Below are 24231 nucleotides of genomic sequence, written 5' to 3' on the forward strand. Positions count from 1 at the left end.
AAAAAGCAGGAGGGAGTTTCCTCCTTGTACCACACCAAGCCCCACCCTGGAACTTCTCATAACCTAAATAAACCACAGTGAACTATTCAAAAGGCAAATGTTTATTAGATACACTGAACTTTAAAAAACTTCCAAAGAATTATGCAAGAAGTATATTTAAATATAGCAGGTGTTAACTGCAATTATGCTACATTACAAAATCACTTTTCTACTGTCAGCACAATCTGAAGACCTTAATGTTGTGTGTGAGATCCGTTACATTGACTCTGGCACACAGTAAGTGGTCTGAGCTTTCCTGTTCAGATGTCATTTGTGCTGCACCAGGCTGTTCTTGAGGGCAAGATCAGCTCTCCGTGAACTACAGCTTTTATGTTTCAGTAAATAAAGGAACTGGCAAGGAATAACAAGAACTGTTTTCCTCAGCAAAAAAAGGAAAATGAAAATATGATTTCAGGCGAAAATATGAGTAACTGTTCAGGAGGTAAACTCTCTTTCCATGGCCAAGTAGTTCCTATTAATCTGACTCCAAAGTGCTACAGGTGCACCAAAAGGAGAATGACTCATAGGTCCAGCATTTACACAGATGAAATTAGTAACAGTACATTACATTCAAGTCTCTTGATTTGCTTATTGCCGTGCTGCACCATATTATTGCTTCATATTTTGTATCTTGAACAAGAGGTTGATGACTTTGGAGAGTTCAGAAATATCACAGAGGCTACTGACTAATACAAGAAACTGTACATGTTAAGGACAGGAAGTCAAAGACTAAACTCAGTCCTTTGTCACTGAGGCGTTGCTGGAAACAAAAATTAGAAAAAAACAAATACTGCTTTCCCTAGATTAGATCTGCAATAGTACTGTAATAATGGAAGCATTCTAGGCATGTTCTAAACAAGTTTAACTGTGCTAATTAATGAACGGCAAGATTTATTTCTCCTAGAAGGACATTAACAGTCTGGACAGTAAGACCAATCATAACAAAGGCAAAAAACTGGGAGGAGTAATCCAAACTCTTCTTCAAAATAGATAAAAATAGTGGTGAATTCAAGGCACAGGTATTTTCAAATTTAACACACATTATTTTCTTTGGAGCTAATCATACAAACTAAGCCCTGATTACAGTATTAACAAGTTGTACACAGGGCCTTAATGTGCATCACTTGTAACAGCACTATCAGAGAATGATCACAAAATAATTCACATACAGATGTGCACACATAAACATATTAGCATTGGCTGGATCTCTACAGTAGAAAAAAAGAAATATTCCTGCAAATAGCTTACAGTTCTTAGACAGTAACGTTATAATGAACTTGTGTGTGACACAAAGGCAGGGAGCAGAGAACACTCACAGCTGCTTTGGGCTTGGTGGGAGGCTGCTGGTTACAAAATTGTGATCCATTTTAATTAATGCCACCTGAAATAATTTCATACTGAGGAAACTTGTGTGCAAAACATATTTTGCAAAACCCAAAGCACTGCTTGGCCCCCAACCAGAGAGCAGGTTTCTGCTTAGAAATTTCATCTTTCCCTGTAGGTTCCTTTTCTGAGTATATGGTGTTTAGATTTTTTTAACCATGCACAACAAATAATTTAATTTGTAATTTCTTGTGTACATGAGACTGCATTCAGATGAAAGTATTCGCTGTGCCTCACAGTGATCAAGTCTTGTGACATGCTTAATCCTCTTGAATTGGGTTTTGCCATCTTCAGTGGTAAAGAACCCCACAGCTACTTGCCTATTTGGGCAATTCAGAAAAATGAACCCCTGGCTTTCCTGAGCATTGCCACTAGCAGACCATAAGCATATCTGCATCTTTATTGCTCCAGGTGAGTTCAGTGAATTGACAAATATGAAACATTTTTACCACCTGAGTTTCAGCATGTGGAATTGCAAACTTATGAGCATCCTGAAGACCTTGGTTTCAGCAAGCCCAGCTAAACTGCAACCCCCAAACACCCCGGGTCTCCTCCTGCCATCTCTGAGCCTGCTCCAATGCTTTTCTCCTGTCTCTGCTCTTCAGAGCTGGACTCAGCCCAGGCTCTGCTGGCCAGCACCTGCCCTGTGCCTCGGGCAGGGGCAAACATCAAGTCACAGGCAGGGAGTGGGCCCGCTTCTTGTTCTGCCCCTGCAGCAAGTCAGAGACAAGCAGGATAAACAAAGGTTTACCCAAGATAATGAGGTGAACTCAGCTGTTCTGAGGAAGAAACTGAACAGGCAGTAGCATCCTTGCTCTCAAGCACAGGTGACCAAAGCTTCCTCTGAATCTCTGTCCAAGTGAGCATTTCCTCTTTCTCCATCATCAGCCTCTCAAAACTTTGCAATGTTAAAAATACTATTTAAAAAGCTTCAGTAAATTATGGTAAGGGTCCATATCAACACAATCTGCATGAATATCTCTGCTTCAACAGTGTAGAAACAAAGCTATCTTTGATGAGAACTGCATTGATGCCAATCAAAAATAAAAAATAACAATACTCCTTTGGTGCTGCAGGGGAAAGCCCAATCCCCCAAATGCCTACCAGACACACCACACTACCAGTATAAAATGGAAGAGATTCCACAAATTATGCCCACTTAACCACTCCCAAGGAGGGAGTCTACAGGTACAGCTACAAGATTAGCAGGCAATGTTCTGTGGCTGATGGCTGTAGAAGGGGAATGCTTAGCCACAAGCCAAGGGCTAGAGGCTGCACATGCTGCAGTGATCTGTGATTCAGAACCTTCCAGAACCTGGCTGCAAGAAAGCATCAACTGTCTCTTCAATTAACATCACATTGCTAAGAACAGAAATGGACATCAAAATAGATAAAAAATATTTACTCATTTCTGTTTAGCAGAGTGAAGACAATTCTTAGAATTTATTTTTAGGTGTGACTTGGAGATGCTTGAGCCCTCTTATGTATGGTTGGACTGAAGTTACATCTTTGTGCGGGTGCTCTAGAGCTACCAAACTTACTCCCATTTATGATAGAAATAATTTGATTATGGTAGATGACATTAATAATTTTCTCTCCTAGCTGAGACATAGGAAAAAAACTAAAACCAACTTGCTGCTCAAGCCCATAAACTGCAAGCATCTAGATATGCATAAGAGAGGTTAAATCTCTGAATCCATCTATACCTAAGTGAAATGCATTGGAGAACAAGTGGCTCAGGAATGCAACTTCCAAATTAATGCATCCTTCTAGAAAAATGGTACATTTCCATTAAATCAAGGTCAAATTGTTATTTTCTAGTATATCTAAAAATAATTGTTGTAACAGAGAAGGCCATAAGTGCAAATTATTTACAGAGTAAACAAGAAGAAAAACTCACTGCCTGTTTTAAAGAAATCATTGCTTAAGTAACTGCTATTTAGCAGTGCTCCATACCTGTAACTGTTCAGCTTTGATACACATTCTAAAGAACTGTAAGCAGAAGTTTTCTGCATCTACATTTCTGCATTTACTGGTTCATTAAACACTGTCATTTTCAAAAACAGGTAACAGTAACAGTACATAAATCATTAAGAAAAGACAACTAAACTAAAAAATGCATCTTCGAAACCTTGGAAAGCAATATCTTGTTATTTACAGAGTAGTGCAGTATTATAAACACAGATTAAATGACACTGTTCTATACCTACAGAATAAGACTGTTTAAAAACAGTATAGCATGACAACATTACAAGTCTGAATACAAACAGGAGGAAATCAAAGGAAAGGAGGATGTTTTTCAAATTGCATCTCTAATGAAGTGCTCCTATAGTCTTCGTCATTTTTATTTACAACGAAGGCACAAGCTATATATGCTGTTAGTACATAAAATCAGTTACAGGGCAATTACCATTGCAATCAACAGACCTTATTCACAGGTACTGAAACTGCCATTTCAAAGTAAAACTTGGTGAGCAAAACAGATGAAACTTAGAAAAGGTTTAATTTATCTGATTCATTTGTCTTATATTACCAAAGGATTTTCTTTTTAGGACAATGTGAATGCTCAGGGACTGACCTCCTGACTACATCACTGAGATGCAATGATTTGTATTTTATCAGTATTCTTACCATATCAAAAGCAGTGTTTGGTATTCAGCCAGAAACTGAAATTTGTGTCCTTTCCTGAGGTTACAAGTTAATGCATCCCAAAGTGCAACTCCCAGTGCTCTTTAAAACTCATGACCGTGTTACTGAAAATGGTGACTCCCAGTTTGGCATAGCTTCGCTGAGGGTCAGAATTTCCATCTCATGAAGAAATACTCTGGGAAAACAGATGAGGAAAGTCCAGTGGAACAAACAACGTTCCAGAGATGGTGCTTGTTTTCACCCTCCTGAGCAAGCACAGACACCAGAACCCCGAGGCCAGGGCTGGCTCTGCAGGGGTTTTATGGGGTTTTTCTGCCCTGGCACTGACCAACTTCCTTACTGGCTGCTGTCCTCAGAATTCCTTTGAAAGGTAGTTCCTGAGGTTTTTGGTGATTTACAGGAAATTGGTACACAGACAATCCTATTCATTTTCCAACTCCCAAGTGCTATTTCAACTTTTATGAACTTTGTGCCTCAGCTGTACAACTGTGTACTGGAAATAAGGAGTCCTAGTACAGAAATCTAGGGAGAACTTAAACAATACCTTTACTGAAAAAAAACCCCAACCCAATAATGGTTGTGCATCAAAATACAGGTGATTCCTAGGCTTCAAAATTATCCAAAACACATCTTATGGCTACATGGACAGGTCCACAGATATTTTTCTGGTGAAAGCAGGAACCTTTCCAGAACTTCTTTATCTGGGGCCAAGCAGCTTATTCAGTAGTTTAACTGTGCTAAAGTAAGTGATTGTCTGAAGAAAGGCCAGGAAATACTTGCTGGATACTTTGCAGATGAGACATCCAACAGACTAATTTATAAGCTGCAGGGCACAAACTGAAGTCTCCACCTCTATCCTCAGGTAATTTATAATTCAGGTGATTCAGAAAATTGTGACAATCCAGCGTTCAACATCCTTTATTTGCTGAATGGTTTAGACATTGCAGTGAGCAAAGAGTGAACCCAGTAACTTTCAGCCTTCACCCATACTATTCAAAAAGGTAAAAACTGTGATTCAAACTTTGCCTCACAGGTGCATGCCTGAACCCATTAGTTTTCCATGCCTGAACCCACTGGTTTTCCATGCCATGTAGCCTTGTACTTCTTTGCTGCACATTTATGAACACTATGAATAAGTTTCACAGGGTTAATGTACAAAAGCATCACTGCAGTGTGTTGTAGTGGCTCACCAAACAACCAGTTTGTCCTTCAGAAGAAAGCATTTCTTAGACATTCTTGTATTTGTCCAATGTAGCTTGTTTTGTTGGATGTTTTGGTTTTGCTTTGGTTTTTGTGTTGTGGTTTTTTGTTTTTTTAAATCTCAACCCATGCATGATCTGACAAAAAAAAATCTACTTGGTTAAGCCAAGTAATCTGCTTTTAAGAATGATATATGAATTATAATTGAGCTTTTTAAATTGAAGATAATGTCGATTCTTTGGGATTTATTTGCCTATGCATTTTTCCCATTGGCAGAACTGGAAACACCTTGCATAGACTGCTTTTAAAGACACAGGCACAAATGCTGAAGGCACTTTCCCCAAAAAGCTTTCAAGATTTTAATTACTAATCACACATAGGGCAAACTTTCTGACCTCTGTACAACGTCCTGCTCTCATATGAGAGCTCAGGCAGATATATCTGAACTCTGGTTACTGGATAGGTTTGTAGACTTGTTTGGTAAGTTAAATTAACCCCTTTTCTAAAGGCACAGGTTATAATTTTCATATGACACTTCGGCAGGGAATTCCCACTTCAGGAATCTTTAAAAAGCCTGTCTTGCAGCAGACCACTGGATTCATTCTTCTTTTTTCAAGAAAAATTACAGTTTAAAGCCTTTTTCATTATATCTATGAATGGTCACACAGCCATGATACGATACTGGCCTGGGCATGGCTGCTACTCCTGTGATAATGCCCGTTGCAGGGTCATAACAAAGAATAGTGTCTGTGGCTTCACCGTTTTCCCGTCTTCCACCAAGGATATAGATTTTTCCATTGCACACAGACATGCCACAGTTCTCCTGTTGCAAGAAATCACAAGGGAACACACGGTTATTTAAAAAGCAAGGCTTGATTTGTCTGTGTCTGCCCCAGTGTAGGAGGGCAGCACTGCAACTGCCTTTTGTGAACAGCCTGGCCTATAATGTTCCCTCCTGAAAGGGCCGGTGCAAAAGCACAAAAACTGGGGAAAGCAGCAGCACAAGACTATGTCAGGTCCAAGCCTTTATTACATGTAGCTCAGACAAAGAGAACAATGGAATACAACTGAACACTGTGCTTACCACTGAAAGATCTGAGAAAGGGAAAGGAGGAGAGAACAAAGGTTTTCAGAAGAGGGACTACAGTGGGTACTATTAATGCAAAGAATGGGAAAAAGGAGAAACACCTTAGAGGAGTAACAGATAATGAAGAGGGATGTAAATCAGGAGAGGAAAAGGGCATGACTAAAAACAGTGCACAAAAAAATTCAGCGCTATGTCTTACTTGAAACAGAGATAGGATTTTATTTCTTCCTCAAAAGCAGGCATGGAAAAAATACTCATTTAAATAAAGAACACAGATTAAAACAGAGGAATGGCTGGGAAAAAAAGGACAAATTTCTCTTAAGGTAATACTATAGAATGTGTGACTGGTGTTTTAAAACATAGGGAAATGTAACTGCTGCACACACACTTCACTACTGAGTGGACTCATTCAAATCCTGCTCGGTGTCCCACGTGTGGAAATGAGGGCTCTCACTGCTGAAGTCAGACACTTGCTGTGCTATACAGTGGGGCTTTTTCACACTGTAAAAACAGCCTTCACTATTTCCTGGTACACTGAAAGGCTTTAATCAATTATAAGGAAATTACTCCCTTCAGTCTAAATGACAACATGCAACAGAAGGTAATGTCTATGCAATGAAATCATCATCCACTATACTGTTCTTCAACAGTAACACCTCTCAAGCAGAGCCTGGACTGCCTAAGTGACACCCAGCTGAAAAGCTACTGGTTTAGAAACTTCCTCTTCTGTGATGTTTTGAGTTACACAGATGAAGAGGCAAAGCAAGAATGGAATCAGAGATGCAATTCTACAAGGGATAAGCAAATGTATACTTATTTAATGCCAAGATAACCATGTCAAGAAGTACCTTTCAGCTGTCTACGAGTTTTTGATTGGTAATTACCTGTCTGCTGAATGTATTCTGTACATGCATCCAGTAGTCCTCAATGGGGTCATAGCAGTAAATGGCTTTGGTGAGCCCACCAGCAACGTAGATCAGGTTGTTGAGGGACACAGCTGTGATACATCTCTTGGCAATGGGGATGGTGGCACGGAGCAACCAGGAATTGGTATCAGGATCATACGACTGAACCTGGAAACAAGGACAGGCCTTTCAGACTGAGAGCCCAACTCAAGGAACAGCCTAGCATGCCCACACAGGTCACACAGGGAGAGGCAAGGCAGCAGCACCTCCCCAAAGTAACCAGAGTCAACCTACATGGAAATCCATGTATCAATAATTCACAGTATGTGCAATATTTTACACTGTTTTCTGAACATTCCCACTAAAGAATTGACGGAACTTGCGAAGCCAGTGACATGTGCAATGTATCCATGAGAAAGACCACAGTAACAGTGGTCTTTAACATTTTAACAGTGGCTCAATTAACATTTTCTACTTTGTATTTTTCGTATTAGAGTAACTCCACACACCATCCAGCAAAAAACAGTTCAAGCAGATCTGCAGTACCTGGTTTTAAACCAGCAATCCAGTTTGCTGTGGACAGATAGAAGACACAACCCAACAGAGCTGACTGACCTTGTCAGAACAGGTGTTGTCATCAGGACCACCCCCGATGACAAAGAGTTTGCCAACACAGCTGGTGACAGCCGGGGAGCTCACAGCCTCCTTCAGGGGAGCCACCTCAGTCCAGCGGTTGGAGAAGGAGTCGTAGCACTCCACACTGCTCAGCCGGTTCTGCCCATCGTAGCCTCCCACCACATACACCTGCACAAAGTGGTGAAAACAACCATAATTTCGTCTTTACAGCAGTATTACATTTAAATATCAAATTAAATGAATTTAAGGCTGATTTGCTAGTTTTGTCAAGGGACACATTCCTCACATTTTTTATTTATACACAGGAGGAGAAGAATATGGTCTGAAAATAACAGGTAAAGACTCCCTGGAGAGTTCCATTCAGTCACATGTGGAATGACACTGCAAACACATGCCAAAGCATAGTATTATTAATACTGCAGTAGAAACTTCTTATTTGAATAGCATTTGTTAGAAAAGGCATTCCTCTGTATTTCTCTTTATTTTAGGTAACATTCAGCAACAACAGCAGCAGCAAACGCCCATCTGAGTTTACCTTTGCATTTCTGGCATTTTGCTTTTTCCCTACTTGCTTACTGAAGTATTTGCTCCTCTCAGTTTGTAAACTCTACTTTCTTGTCTCTTCTTTCATACTTAGGAAGCAGAGCTCCTCATTATTTGTGATTACCTTCTTTCCTCTGCTTCCTTAGCTGCACGTTTCATCTCTAAGAAGATCAAGTGACACCACATGCACATCTTGTCTAGCTTTCAGTAAGGGAGTCCCAGCTAGTGGTTTTATGGTCAGGCATATTTGCCTTCAAAATATATCAAAACCTCCCATTTCCACATGATGTGTTCGCTTAATTTCAATATAAAACACTAAATAAAACTGCTGACATTCAGAGTAGTACCAGTTTCTGGCAATAAGTACATAAACTGTTAGACAGCACTTCTGAAGCACAGGCAAAACCAGATGCTTCTTTGCTTCCCAAAGAATTGCTTCTTGGAAATAAGCCACTTAAATTTTGAAAAAACAAAACCCCAAAAAATAAATGAGCAGTAAGATGATTTTCATGTCCATGGGTAGTGTCTGACTGATGAAGAGCCTAATTCTTTGAAGTATTTAATTGAAAATACATATTTTTTAAATTATTTTATATTAAATACAAAGTAATACGTAAGTACTTTCTCCTCTGCTTTCTTACATACAGCAAACATTCCCATTATAAAAATATTAAAATATACTTCTCTTACCTTACCCAGAAGAACAGCCATTTTATGTCTCCATCTGCCTTTATTTAAGGAGGCAACTCTGATCCAAATGTTAAGTTGAGAGTTATAAATCCAGACATCCCGGCTATTGATTCTTCCACCTTTGAAATGAAACATATGCCAATTTGAACAATTATTGAACGGATAATGCTACCTATTAACATGCCCCTCTAGAGTGGGCAGTGAAAATTTTATAGATCCTTACTGCATCCCAAAAGGGGATATCAGTAGTTATACATTATACTGCATAAATAATTTGCAGTGGATTTCAAAGATGAAATCACACAGTAAATTGTTTTCGTCACATTTTCCCATAATGCTGAAGTCACGCCAGATTATTTCTTGAAGTTGGGATGCATTTTAATGGCTTTTGGCAAGCTCTTTCCTGTACTACCCAGATGAGACCCTGCAAATGCCCTGCCCGTGGCACATCCCTCCCACCCCGTCCTCTGCCCGCTCTGTGAGCATCTCCTTGGCTTCTCACTTTGTTCAAATGACACAGGCACACACACCTGAGGAGACCATGTCTTTGGTTAAACCAACACACACAGCCTGCTGTCTGAACATCAGCTGCACCCTTAATTTCCCCTTGCTAAAGGTCTGAATGTGCTCCTGGGAAAAGCCTGCTCAGGATTTTTGGTCTGTAGTTTTCCCAGCTGTTGCTGCACATAGGCTCCTGCTGTATTTCACAGCAGCCATTAGCTGGTCTCTTTTAATACAACTGATGTCCTGGAATCAGCTGTAAAAAACTGCGGATTCACGCCAAACAAGAACTCCAGAAAACACTTTTGTTTACAGTAAGATTGTGCTGGGGCCAGTGTTCACAGCAGCAAGTGACTTTCAGCTGAGCTTCTGGAAGTTCACAGTACAAAGATCTGCCACACAACTTCAAAAGCAAACCAAAACAAACACACCCCATCAACAGGAACAACAAAACCCAACTAAGCAAAGAAAGAAGTAGGTTTTTTTTTGCGGTTCTTCACCTGAAACAAGAATATCATTCCGCAGAGCACACACTGCATACTCAGACTTGGTAAACTCTGGAAGTTTAGCCAGTGACTTCCACTCTCCTGTCACAGGATCATAGCACTCCGTGTATGGCAAATTGAACCCTCCAACTCGTTCACAGCCTCCAACAACAACTATCACCTCAGAATAACCAGTTGATCTAAAAAAGTGAACACAGAAAATTAACATGTAGGGGATATTAGTACAGGGAGGCCAAACAACACTGTCTTCAAAACTTTGTGCAAATCAGAAAAAATACTATTTAGCTTTAACTTCATAACAACGATGAAAAAGAAAATAGAAGAAAGAATCATTTAGCAAACAGGTTTTCACTGTTTCCAGCTGTCTCATTACACAGCAGGTTACCACACTGACAGGAGTCCTGTGTAAGTGGCGGAGCTGCACTGCACAATGCTCTATGTAAAAACCATGTAATTAAATAACATAGAAAGCCCTTACTATAATAATGTTTTTCCTCTGACTGTACACATAGATCAGAAGCCGAGTTCAAGCCAGGCTGGAGACAATGAGATAAACAATCTGTTTCACAATGAAATCAGTCTTCATTCCCCCTGCTGAGCCTCACAAAATTAGTAATACTTTACAGAACCTAAATATTCCAAGTGTTTAAAAGCAGAAGGAATGTAGTCAACAAAACAAGGAAAATAAAAAAAAACCCTTAGAGCTAATGCACAGTAAAGCAGAAAACAGCAGCAACAGGAGGAAACATAAAGGAATACTGAAATAAAAATTCAAACCTAAACCAAAAAATTACAACTCAGTGGGATTAAATCAGGCATTAGACAGCAATGTGTACCCAAACAGACCTTTAAGTTCTGTTCCACACACTGATTATCCTTCTACTAAATGCATTATACATATTCTGTATTCACAGCAGTAACAAAACTTATCTAGCAAAAATTAATGCACATTTGAATGCAGAGAACCAACCATCTTTGATGTACAAATCAAACTGTGACCACATTTTTTCCTCCTCAAAGACTTATGATTTCTTGTCAGCACTTGTCGAACTCCTTTCCTTTCAGAGCATTTTCAAATTAAAGCACCTTGCACTGACATAGTTATTTCAAGGATTGCTGTCAGTTAATCAAAATTGAATGTAATGCTGATTTTATTTCTGATGAGCCTTTTTGTTGTGCTGTGCTTTGTTCTATGATCCCACTGTGAAGAGGTATCTCATAGAACAGATGCTCCTGCCACTGCTGAGTACCGCAGTGTTATCCCAAAAATAAAGAGACTTATGACTGGATTTGAGATAAAAGTTCCATGATCTGTCCCTAAAATTCCTAACATGAACTTATGCACATATTCACCTATAAATCCAGATGAGGCTTTCTCTGTTTTGAAACATCATGAAAAAAACTCATGAGCCCATCTATCACCTTGTCACCACACACCAAATGGAAATAATCCATAGATGTTTTTACCCAGAATACTGTAAACAGGCAAAGGCAATACTAAATGCTAACATCCTACAGGATGAGATAAATGCTGAGGAATGATCTTACACACCTGAACCCAGCAGAAGAAATTCTTGTCAGCTGCTCAGCTTTGAAGTCACGCTCCTTCCCAGTTTCTATGAATTTACTGTTTACTGGTTTTTGCTTTTTTGAGGAACAACTCTGAAAAGAATCTCTCAAAGGGTAAGAGACGGGAAGTTCCTGTGCCAACAAAGCATTATCCAGGAAAAGAACTTCCATAAAAGCAAGACACTCATCTCGTAATTTGCCTTAGAAGCAAGCCCAAAGACACCAGCTAACTGTGTACAAAGAGGTTTATCTGTGCGTTACTTTCTAGATTAGAATTAAGGCCTCCTTTCACTCACTGTAAAGATCACTGTGACACATTATCTGTCTTTGGTTTAGAACTAAATGAACCAAAAAACTTTGCTCGGAGAGAGCTTTTTATGAATTGCTGTAATGGAGCTTTTCAAGAAAATATTCATTTAGCACAGTATTTAAAATCTAAAGAGAACAAAAAAATTTCCTAACATTACCTATATGTCCAGATTTTTTCTTCAGGAAAGAAAAATTTTCTCCATTGTAGTTTCTTGACCGAGTCTTGCACTGTGCAGGTTTTGCAGGTTTTATAGTTAGTTCCAATTTTTTTTTTTTTTTTTTTTTTTTTACAAATGACAGAGCACACATCCATTTTTAAAAATAGTAAAATGCGGTAGGAATACACAAAAAGAACGTTCAGGCAAAGGCTAATTCCAGAAAAGAACTAAGGATATACTGAAATGAAGGTTAGAAAAAGCTGTGACCTCAACTAGTAGTACAGGAAGCCCTTCTTGTAGTCCTCAGAAGAAACAGTGAGAGCGAAGTAACACAGGTGTTAAACCAGGCTGTAGAGATTCCAGGAGACACCATCCCACCAAGAATGGGGGCATTAAACAGAAAAGAGGGAGTGGAAGAATCAACAGTGTCATGCAATTCCAGGCATTCCCAAGAGCAGGCTTTCCAGGGGTCCTGAGCTCCACACACACCCCTTGATGAGGTGAAAACACCAACCAGCACAGCATGAGCAGGACTGAAGAACTTGTGGTAGCTCAGACCACATTCAAAGCCATGGTAAGTTCAGAAAACAAATTACAGAAATTCTGGTAAATCACTACTTTTTTCTTCCTCGCTGTTAAATCAATTTTGGGTAGTAAATGAGGTAGCAGACAAAATGTAAAGTGAAATAGAAACCCATCTCCAAGTGGGAAAAATAAGGGACTACATTAAAGCTTTCCAAAGGCAACCAAAAAGGACATGTTAAAATGTATAAACATCCTGGTTAAAGAGCACACTCAGGTACTGTTCAACAGCAGCTTTGCTCAAAGCCATTTAGGTAACTCAAAGCACACAGCAGTTTTGGGTATGGAAGTGTGCCACTGCTCACTGCCTGCTCTCAGCTTGGAGATTTGGCCTGCAGCACAACGGGAAGGACAGGAGAGGCTTAGAGGGAGCAGGAGGCACAGCCTCAAGATGTCACTGTTGCAAGTCCATGACTGAAAGGCTGTCTCAGAAAGACCTGCACTTGCCAAGGATGCCTTAGTGGCAAAGAGAACAGTTATGCCACACTTTAAACTTTTATTTAACTCTTAACTTACCAGGTAACCCTTCACTGGCTTGAAAAATGTAAAAAATCAACTTGAATTACAATGTAGTTTGTTCTTTGAAAAACAAGTAGAACACATTTCAGCCACAGGTGCACCCATATCCATACAACTGGTAGCAATTTATATCCCAAAGTTTCACTAAAAGCACTGGTGAGGGAATTTTTTATTCTGTAGCCTGTCTCCTTTTAGAAACAGTTTATATAGAAAAGACATTGGAGGAAGGCAAGAAAACAAGAGAAGAGCTCTCCATTGCCCTCCCCAAAGCCCCCCAAAATGCTCAAAAAAGGCTGATGAAAACATGGGGGAAGAGGACCTGGCAACTATTTCAAAACATTATCTCTTTTTGCTATAGGCAACGGAAACAAACAGACAACAGAAACAAATGACAAGGAACTATTCCATGAATGTAATATAGAAAAGGGGAAAAAATTCCTGCTGGGATGCCAGCCAGTTTTTCTCTTTGTAAATTACTTCTCTTGTTCCCACCTACTCAAACTCCCATTGCAATTTAACTCAGCAGTAAAACCAACAAACCCCCCGGCTTCAGAAATCACCTGTATTAGGCAAGTACTTTCATTTGCAAACTGGAGCCCCGCTCTGGGGATGTTCAGAATTTCAAGCACATACATCCCCCACACTGACACAACTCCTGAGAGTATTTGCCTTCCTCAGCCTATTGAGTAAGAAAAGCAGAATAAACACCAAACCAAACACTGCAGCTTGCAGCCTCCTCCAAGTGTCTGAATTCCAGCCCAGTGCAGGAATTCCTGAACTGCCGTGATCCAAAGGCTTGCAAAGACCTCCCACAGCAGTTTCCAGCTTGGAAAGCTTGGGTGGGAGCAGGGCTGCAGGCACTTTAAGATGAATTTTGTCTCTCACGGCAGGACTGACGACTGGAAAGCCACTAATGGGGCAAACACTGCCAAGTGGTTTTTTTCCCCTTAAGCAAGCCTTTAACACCTGCCAAAAAAATAAAGGTTCCCTGCAGAGTCACTGTAGAGCAACCACATATGAGTAAGAGTAAACAAAGAAGAGTAACTCCTAATACAATGTCTAGACCATCATTGCATCACCTTAATGTAACATATGATTTTATTAAAAACTGCTCAAATCAGCTGGAGTTAACTATGAACTATCATCTGTACTGCACTTGACACGAGGCAGGGAAAATATTTTTCAGGAAAAAAAGAATCATAATAGGCATTGCTCATAAATGCCACTAATGGATTCTTCCTCATTTCTTCTTGCAATTTCAGTCACCTATTTGTGCAACACATTATTAAGCAGCACCAATTCTGAATTATTAAAATGTCACCCAATGAGCACAAAATACTTCAGGAACTGCTTCATGATTCTTTAAAAATACAATATTTGGTTTATTTACAGTTAACAACCTGTTGTCCTGCTGTCTATTACAAATACACATGCTACTCCATCTGTAAAATATTCGTGATGTATAGCAAGGAAATACTCTGGAAACATAATACCCCCATCCACATCCTTTGTGGTGTGCTGTACATTTACATGACTTTGCTACAAAAAGAAAGGTGGGGAAATGGAGTGGTTTTCCTGCCACAGCACAATAAGATCTCTTCAAGATACTGCTATTATATGAAGTAACTTATTATCTCCCTTAGCAAACATTAACCTTAATAAAGTATTTTACTTGCAAGGTAATATAACTTCACTTACCTTTTTTCAGAGCAAAAAAGCGCTCTGTGCAAAAAGACTCATTTATGCATATTCTCCAGAGACACGGGAGCCTCATGCATGTGGGGAAGCACAGAAGCATAACTGCAGCAGCTCCAGAGTTTAGCAAAGTAAAATAATCTGCAAAATATTCTTCTCCAGGCATGCATATATCAAGCATCTGTATATCAAATTATGTCTTTCTGCAGAAAAAAAAGGTTAAAAGAATTTCCTCACCTGCGTGGCCTAGTTCTGGGAGACATCATCTCGTTTCCAAGGATGTGGTATCGCCTGGCTTCGTGCAGCAGCTGATAGCACTCTGGGGAATTCTGGATCAGCTGGTCCACTTCCACAGTCTGAACAAAGTAGTTGGGGTGCAGGAGCGGGAGCCTGACGTGCGTCAGGAGCTCGTGGAGCACGGGCCGGCGCAGCTCGACTGCGCGGTACACCCAGCGCATCACGGCCTCGAACACCATCTCCTCCTTGCTGATCACCAGCTCGTCGCTGCAAATGTAATCAATAAGCTCGTCCTTCCCCAGCTCCAGGAATTCTTCGTGCTGGGACACATCCTCAAAGGTCTGCAGCGCGAAGTTCCTGCACTTGGTGAACAGCGTCTTGAGCGAGTGCGTGTCCGCGAAGCGCTGGATGCCCAGGCAATTGCAAGGATCCAGCTGCTCCTCCAGGAACTTGGCGCAGGCGTCGCGCAGGACGCTGATCTGGAACAGACTCGACGTTTCAAAGAGATACTGCACGTTCTCCGTCGTGATCTTCACCTTGCCCGTGTACACGTACTGCAAAAAGCAATCCATGGCTTCGGCAAAAATGCCGTTGATCTCCACCAGCATCTCCCGGCTCTCCCTGTGGTCGTTGCAGAACATGGCTCTGAAGTAGCTGCTGCAGGCCGAGAGCACGGCGCGGTGGCACGGGAACTCCCGGCCCTCCACGCAGATGATGACGTCCGTGAACAGCCGGCTGTCTCGGAATTCATTGAAGATCTGGAGAATGCTTTCTGCGTGGGATGATCCCGAGGAGAAGTCGAAAAACTCAGGGCCTGACAACGATTTTGGGTCCATTTCAAACACTTTCCTCTTGGTTGCAGGGGAATCTCGTATCCCGCTATCCTCTCTATTCAGTCTGCGTCCCAATATTAGTACCATTGTTACATCAGTTGGCTATAGAGTCATTGAGAAAAACTTGCAGAGGTTCTCCTTCTCAGTGCAACGGTCTGAAAAATTAAAACACCTCGGTATTCAGTCTGACACACTCTTAGCTGCATCACAGGAATTAGACAAGATACTTGTTTGCTCACTCTAAGAATTGGTGAAACCGTTGACCTTTCTTGGAGGTGGCACAGGGCAAATTAGTGTGCACCTTGCCCAGGGCAGTGCAGCACTGCCAAGCGTTAAATGCAAAATGTACCCAGAAAACAGCTGTCTGGGACATTCTGGGCAATTTCTGAATGGCCCAGAATTGCTGGTACTGCATTAGTGTGCAAGATAAAAAAATCTCAAGATCTCAGCTCCAGCAAATGACCTGGCTGACAGAAGCCATATTTCTCCTGAATAATGATCAAGATCTTCAACTTTTCCCTTTTTTCAGTGTGGTCCTCATTTCAGCTGGAGCCTCCAAAATACTAATATAACAGCACTAGTCAAAAGAGGGGGGGGCGGGGGGGGGAAAGACTGAAATTTTAAAAGCAAAAATTAAATTGAGTAACCACTCCATTTTAATTATAAATTCTATCATAATGAAGTCTTATAACACTAGAGTTAAATAACAATTTGTGATCTCAACAAGTAACCTTGACAGTAAGTTTTTACCTGTTCATTCCCAACATCTAAAAATGAGTTCACTGATAATCTATGATTCGATTAAAAATTAATGTAAACTGCTAGCACACACAGATCAGAATCAAAGATGAACTACATTTTTTTGTGTAAAACTACTGGAAATATGAACAAAGGGCAACTTGTTGAAGACAGGGGATTTTCTGTTTCCAAAGCACTACTGGCAAAAAATTATAAGCAGAAGTTTTTGCTTGAACACCTTCCAGTTTCAAGTACAAGTGTAAAGGTTCCTCTCAGCATGCAAGCACACACTCACATTATCAGAGCACTGAAGTTGCAAAAATCAAATACTCAAACGTTTGCATGTGCCAATATAAAAGTGTGTAGGTAAAGAAAATGCAGCTGACTTTGCAAACAGCACATGCTAGAGGAACCAACCTACCACAACAGGGCTTTTTGCTTCTCCTGAGCTTTAAAATTACCTGGATGAATGTACACCAAGACATACTGAGGTAGCAAGAGACTGGCAAAGCACTCTCTCAGGCCTGCCATTGGCACAATTCCAAATGCTTGTAATATTTATTTATATGGCTACAAGGCCACAAAGTGAGTTATTTTCAAGTTTAGGAAAATTTTTTTCATGCCTCCCAAGGTTTTATTCAGTTTCCCTGAAACCACAGTCAGGAAACACCAACTCCTCTCGGTAACTTTATTTCCTGATGAGCTCCCATCCTCAGAGCTGCAATTACCCAGTCCCAGACTGGCCACGTCACCACTTAATATAGAACACAATGAACATGCTTTTTTTAAACAGCCTTTTTACACAGCACCTTTAAAAGGCACCATCTGAACAAACAGCAAGGAAAGAATGCAGGCTGTCCCTTCACTCATTGAGAAAAGAGGTTCTAAACCAATAAATTTTTTTACACAAATTTACAAGGTAGATTCTTGGTCTGGGGCTCATTTACCCTACAAAATACTTAATTTTAATTTGACTTAAATTAGGACCAGTTGTCACATTGATGCCTGAAAAACGCTGTTGCAATGAGCCTATCCAACAACGGATTGCTTCAGAGAACTAACAGGCACAAACAGACAATCTGATCTGTAGCTGACATTCTATCCCCCTATTGCACAATCACTTCACCCTGGAATGACACAGCCCCGATACAAAACAACACCAGCAACCACCCCCAGCACCTCAGTGGCTCTGCTGCCAAAATCCTACCCCTGCACTGAATTCCAACTGCAGCTAGCTAGGTACAACTCACATGAGGAAGTGGGCAGAAACAAAGCAGCAGCAGCAAAGGGAAAAATAACAATGCAAATATAAATATAGACACGAAAGGCTGAATTCCAGCATCGCAGATTTAAATCAGGTGAATTTCACAAAAGCTAATGGACCTCTTCCAAAGAAAGTTAGCCTGAAATGAAAAGCAAGACCCTGATATCGCATGAAAGGGCAAAACACAGCAATTAAGTAAAAATTCTTCAAGATGATATCTTTCTCATTATGTGAGAAGTTAAGACAGCACTGTATTATGCAATCATTAATAACCAGAAACAAGGGCTCTGGGCTACAACTGCTCACTGAAGGAAGGAATGCTTTATGCTTGGAATATCACAAAATTAGTGATCAGCAAATGATTTTTTTTAATGTCCTTATAGTTTAAAGAAATGGGAGAATAAAAAAAAATCCACAGAGTAAAATCTATTCAAGGGAACAAATACTGTAAAATCACAAATAAGATAGTAAAAACAGAGAAAGAACTCCACTTCATCGCAGGATGTACTGTTTTTAAATGCACTTTCCTTCACTTTCTGTCCAGTTAATTACTTCTGCAGGTTTGCTCCAGCAAAACAATTTCACAAGCCTATCAGTGTCACATGTTCAGCTCTATCACATTTACGTGTTGCCTTCCTGCAAATCTTGCTCCAGCAGTTTTAAAATGTCACCTTCCAGCTGCCAAAGTGGGAAATGCAGAGGGGAACCTGTGCCTGAGGCTGAGCTGGATATTGTGCAAAAGGGGGAAATATAGCAGGACAGACCTATCTGCACCTTTCCTGCATGCCTTACCTGCCTAAGGACCCTGCACTGCAAAACACCAATCATTCAGAGAATTAACACTCAGATGTCCTCAATAAGTTTAAACAAAGCAAAGAAAAATACAATTTTCCCCCCAAAGACAAGTACTGGGAATTATTTGATCAAAAATAAAAAAATAATACAAAATCCACTGGATTGCTTGTCTGATCAAGGGTCAACAAGGATAGATCTTAAGCATTCAGTCTGCCCATTTGAAAAACTAAGAAAAGAAAACCAAATCACACAATCAACAGGTTTTATGAATGCTTTCCAAACACAGACATGGCTCTGACACGGATGTTACCTCACACACGTATTTCTGAGTTAAGCTGGGTTCACCACGAGTTCAGGTTCCTCTATTTCCTTCACCTACACCATCCATAACCTTGTCACACAAGCTGCTCCTCAGAAATACCCTAGAAGCCAAATTGAGAGGCTGCTAGAGGAAGTCTATAAAACGTTTGCCCTTCCATCAGTAAAGCCTCTTACACAAAATACTGTTGTGCTGCACTGAACTCCTCCTCTGCTGCAACCCCCGGTGTGTGCCACCCACAGCAGTGCCAGCAGCCGGGTTGCTGTCGCACTGTGTCCCCGAGCTCGGGCCAGCCCCTCCAGCCCCTCCGTGTCCCCAGGTGTGCCCGAGCCGCCTCGGGAGCGCTGTCCGCGTACCTGCGGCTGCGCTGGGCTCCTGCAGCGCCGGGGGCCCGTCAGGGGCAGGAGGAGGCGAGGGCCGGCAGCACCCCGCACACAGCCCCGGCACCCCGGAGCCGACACCCAGCACGGGAACGGCGAGGCCTGGCACGGCAGCCGGGGCTGGGCCAGCGCCGGGCGCTGTGCTCTGCGATGGGAGATAAGGCGGCGCCGCAGGGGCGGCAGCGGGCAGAGAACAAACCCCGCGGCCCGGCGGACACCGCACCTGCTCCTCCCGCTCGGAGGGCGTGGGCAAAAACAGCACAACCTTCCCAAACAAACGCGACATTTCGCTTTCCTTCATCTTTCTTTGTGGTATGAAAAAGACCAAAAATGTTGTTGGTTTTAAAGAATTTTTTTTTTAAAAACAAAACGGTTATTGAAGATTGGAATGTCTAAGATGAAGTCTTTAAGAATACTGATTAACTAGTAAACAAGAATTGACCGTGATCGAACTGATTGACGTGGTTAAGAGTTAGCTGAACTGCAGAAGATTTTCATTCTAATGTAGGACACTATCTTGGTTTCTAAAAAAGAAAGAATGTCAAAAGTCAACAGTAATTCAAGCTAGTGACACACACAAAAAAAAGCCTTAAGTGCCCTCAAAAGTCACCCAGCAAAAAACAGGAACTGATTTGGACATGAGAGTCACGATTATTAAGTAAAACAAAACAAAAACAAGCATTGAAAAGGGACACCTTGAAACTACGGAACCCTTCATATGCCGTTTTGTAAACGAAAAGGTCCCTCAGAGGGGAAAAAACCAAATTAAATAGAGAAAAAATGAGGGGGGAAAAAGCACACTGCGTAGTATTATTCATGCATGGGGAAGAAACAGTGAAAAAGTTCCAGTCCTTCCCCTTTGGCTTCGCTGTCGTTCTTGCACGTGATCCAGATTTTGCTAAACCAAAGCCGAGCCCGAGCCCTGGCCACAGCGCCCCAGGGCCCGGGGGTTCAGCCAGATGCCAGCACATCCAACACCGGGCAGCGGAGACGCGTGCAGAACGGACCCGGCCGCGCCCAGCCCCGGCACGGCACGGCACGGCACGGCCCGGCCCGGCCCGGCCGGGCAGGCGGCCCGCGGCAGCCGCCGCCGCAGGGAGCAGCGCCGGAGCCGAGCGCGGGGAAGCGCGGCCGGAGGCGGCGGCACAAAATGGCTCCTCCCGGCCCGCCCTCCAGCTCACCTTCACCGCGGCCGGCCGCGGCCCCCGCCCCCGGCCAATCCGCGCCCGCGGCCCCCGCCCCCGGCCAATCCGCGCCCGCGGCCCGCGCCCCCGGCCAATCCGCGCCCGCGGCCCGCGCCCCCGGCCAATCCGCGCCCGTGGCCCCCGCCCCCGGCCAATCCGCGCCCGCGGCCCCGCCCCCGCCCGCCCGCGCGCCCAATCCGCGCCCGCGGGGGCTCGGGGGGCTCTGCGCCCCCCCGCTCTGCCCGCCGGGCCGGGGGCGCAGCGCCCGTGGCACCGCCGGCCGCGGGGCGGGGAGCAGCAACAACAACAATAACAACAAACAACAACAACAACAACAACAACAACAGCAGCTACAGCACCGCACACCGCAGGACACGCACCGCCGCGGGCCCCGGGGCTCCAAGGTGCCCACAGCCCTTCCCCAACGTGGCACCGCCGCCGCGCTGCCAGCAGAGCCCCGGACGCTCTGTCACCTCCGCGGCGACTTAACGGTGCCGGCCTACCCCGCGCGCCGGCCTCGCGCCCCGGCTGTCCCGCAGTGGCCTCCGCGCCTTCCCTGGGGGTTCCCGGCCCGCCGTGGGGCACCGCACCCCTCGCCCTCCCAGCCGGGAGCGCGCCCCGCCGCCCCGCACTCACAGCCGGGAGCGCTGCGCCCCGCGGGAGCCGCCGGGGCCGGGGGGGTGGGCGCGGAGCGGAGCGATCCGCAGCGGTGCAGCGCGCTCGGGCCTCTCCGCCGGCGGCCGCGCTGCCTGCGCCGCTCAAAACAAAGGGGCTGGCGGGGCATGTGACCTCCGAGCCACCGCGCATGATGGCACCGCCCCGCGCGGCCCTGGGAGCTGTAGTCCTGCCGCCCCGCCCGGCGCGGCCCCGCCGCCGTCGGCGCCCCGGGACGCGCGGCGGGCAGGCGCAGCCTCAGGGCCGATGCGCGGCAGCACCTGCCGTCGCCGCCAGCTCTTGCCATCGCCGTCCCTTTGCCGGGGCAGGGGGAGCACACCCCACGTACCCCACAATATATCCCACCCACCCCGCCCCGCGAGCGGGCAAAAGCTTCAGGTGCATGGAAGCAAGCGGCTGCATCGGGAGGGCACCTTCCAGCGGGACGGTCTCTGGTGCCGGCTCTAGGCAGCCCTACCGAAGCCCTCCAGCAAGAGAATAACACCCTGTCTCGGGGTGGGTGTTCAGCCTACGTGACCAAAACAAAAACCATTACATGAAAAAAATTAACCAAGATAGAATCTTTGTCTACCTGAGCTACAGCTCCACCCAATTAATTCAGAATTTCCAGTTCCTCTTCAACAGTAACACAAAACAGAGTGTCCCTGTCCCTGCTGACCACGGAAAGCCAAGGTCATCTTTAAGCCGGGACGCTTAAAAGAGAGCTCTGCTGTCGCAGCTGGGGGTCCCAGTGGTGGCAGCCAGTCAACTGCAAATATAAAAGCAGGACCCTGGTGTCATCGCCCTGTAATTTCAGGAGCAGGTCTGAGCCTGTCCTGGAGCCCAAATTCACTTCATATCCGAAGTATTTGGACACTGGCCCATGCTCCAACACAGGCTGATGGAACATGCCTGGGAGTATGGAAATTTATTTTTGTTCTGCCCTTTAGCATAAGCAAACTTGCGAGCCCATAATGCAGAGCAGCGAGGCGAGGGCAGCGACGTGCATGCTTAAATTAAGATCATTACCTGGTACTCAATTAGGCCTTATGCAACGCCGTGGAGCTGATGTGGGCAGCTAACTGGCTGTGCTCTCCTTCCTAGAAGGATGACCTCCCCCTCTGGCCCCTTACTGCCGAGGGAAATGAAGAAATACAAGTTCTTCTATTAGCTCCCCCCTACTTTTCTCTCCTAAATGTTGGATATCAATCCCAAGTATAATGTATCTTTCTTTACCTTTTGGTGAACCTCCCCAGTCTTCTGACCCCAGGATATTCCCAGGAAGTGCACCCAGCCGTGTGCTCCTGGCAGTGGCTGACTGTGCTCTGCCACTGAAACTTGAAGAGGAGCAGTGTGTGCTCAGGACTCCAGGGCTGGCCCCCTCCGGAGCAAACCAGGCTCAGATTTTCATAGGTTAACAAGCTCTGATTTCTCCCGGGGTCAGGTAAATTGCAGCTTTGCAAAGCAGTTAGAATTATTAATTAAAATTTAAAAGGCTCAGTTCTGAAAATAGACTGAAAATGTCTGCAGGATTTTGGTAAGTAAATTGTTTTCACATAGATCTTAAACAATTGAAACCTTCAATTATTCTCCTGCAGAGATAAAACTCAGAACGGCTTGACTTCATTAAAAACGAGAGCATTCAGTCAATTTCTCATCCTCTGCCTGGAAAAGCAAGAAGGACCCCAAACAACATAAACAGCAAAGAGAAAATCAGCAACAAGTTCACTTCGTAGAATACAGGTCTGTTGCAATAACGTGTTTCACCCACTGATTATAGGAAACATTCATAACCTAGAGTCTTACTTGTTACAAAGACATTAAATCTAAAAGTATATGACATAAGAAAAATGTTTTGCTTAAAATAGATTTCTTATCCTTTATATCCCTTGTCTCCCCCAGTTCTTTGAGTCTGTTACTCTTGGGGTCAATATGAGTATGTAGAGTTCACGTGAGAAACCATAACCGGGATTAAAGGAATGAGTCAGAGGAAGGAAAAAGTCAAAACAGGATCAAGATACCTCTGCACTGGCTTGAAGCAGCTATATTAAAGGGACTATGTTTACTCCAATAAAAACTGCACGTGGCAAAAATATCTTGAGTGAAGAGGGTAAATGGAGCATTTAAAAACAAAATACTAATTAAAAATACCCATTGAGCAATCAATCATTTCATAATGTGCTCATGTATGCATGTGGTCACATCCAGGCACTTCCAGTTCTGAAAGCCAACGTCACTGAGGATGTCTGAAATTAAGGATACTTGAGTTGCCACTACATCCTATTGCTCTTCATTCCTCTGCTAGCAGGGACATTGGCTGTTCTTTGTCAAGCTGTGCCAAGCATTTCTCTCAAAATAAGCAGTTGTATGCTGCCTGAGAAGCTGAAACCAATTATTAAAGATTACTCATTTCTATAAAGCCTTGTTAATACTTTTTTAACAATGTAAAGTACTTGTAAAGCATTTAGGCCAATGTTTTCCGAACAGGTCGGTGATTTTGGAGACTTTGAAGGCTTCTTCAGGGCACTGGAAAGGTTAAAACCTAAAATTAGAAGCCTGCGTGAAGGTTTTGGCATGCATCCACCGATATTTTTCTGGTGGTGTTGGATTTGAATACCACTGCTGGGCACTTTTCAGACACATTTCATTGATGCACTGGGCCACCTAAATGGTCTGTGCATTCCTCCAGGTCAAGGTATTGGCTGTTTTGGGAAGTTTGTGCCAGTATGCTTCTGGGAAGTTCCCTCTGCTGTGGGGAGTTGGGGTAGCTCCTTGCCAGATTTTTCTAAAATTGAGGAAAACCCAAAAGTGTTCAAGTGGCTCATACACAGAGAAAAACCTCAAAGAAAGTCCATG

The 24231-nt window shown here is 43.4% G+C and overlaps 1 protein-coding gene and 1 long non-coding RNA gene across 7 annotated transcripts; one reads left to right on the forward strand and one right to left on the reverse strand.

Moving 5' to 3' along the window:
- Positions 1 to 83: 83 nt before the first annotated feature.
- Positions 84 to 22752, reverse strand: KLHL24 (kelch like family member 24). 6 transcript variants are annotated; one of them, XM_021555798.3, is made up of 8 exons: positions 22612 to 22747; positions 22405 to 22507; positions 15209 to 16196; positions 10134 to 10318; positions 9133 to 9251; positions 7879 to 8067; positions 7243 to 7431; positions 84 to 6094 (listed from the first exon to the last, which is right to left on the reverse strand). In XM_021555798.3, exons 3-8 carry the CDS (start codon positions 16126 to 16128, stop codon positions 5894 to 5896), a joined length of 1803 nt encoding a protein of 600 aa, XP_021411473.1. In that variant the 5' UTR covers positions 16129 to 16196; positions 22405 to 22507; positions 22612 to 22747; the 3' UTR covers positions 84 to 5893. The 6 variants fall into 6 exon arrangements, with proteins under 6 accessions (XP_021411473.1, XP_021411474.1, XP_021411472.1 ...); XM_021555799.3 differs by lacking the exon at positions 22405 to 22507 and having other exon boundaries at positions 22612 to 22752; XM_021555797.4 differs by lacking the exons at positions 22405 to 22507; positions 22612 to 22747 and adding an exon at positions 21968 to 22112.
- Positions 22687 to 23794, forward strand: LOC110484846 (uncharacterized). Its single transcript, XR_002467824.4, has 3 exons — positions 22687 to 22819; positions 22974 to 23118; positions 23278 to 23794. It is a non-coding gene; the product is annotated as an uncharacterized LOC110484846 (long non-coding RNA).
- The last annotated feature ends 437 nt before the right edge of the window (positions 23795 to 24231 follow it).

This window comes from Lonchura striata, chromosome 9, assembly GCF_050655825.1.
Source record: "Lonchura striata isolate lonStrDom1 chromosome 9, ASM5065582v1, whole genome shotgun sequence".
In the NCBI taxonomy this organism is placed as follows: domain Eukaryota; kingdom Metazoa; phylum Chordata; class Aves; order Passeriformes; family Estrildidae; genus Lonchura; species Lonchura striata.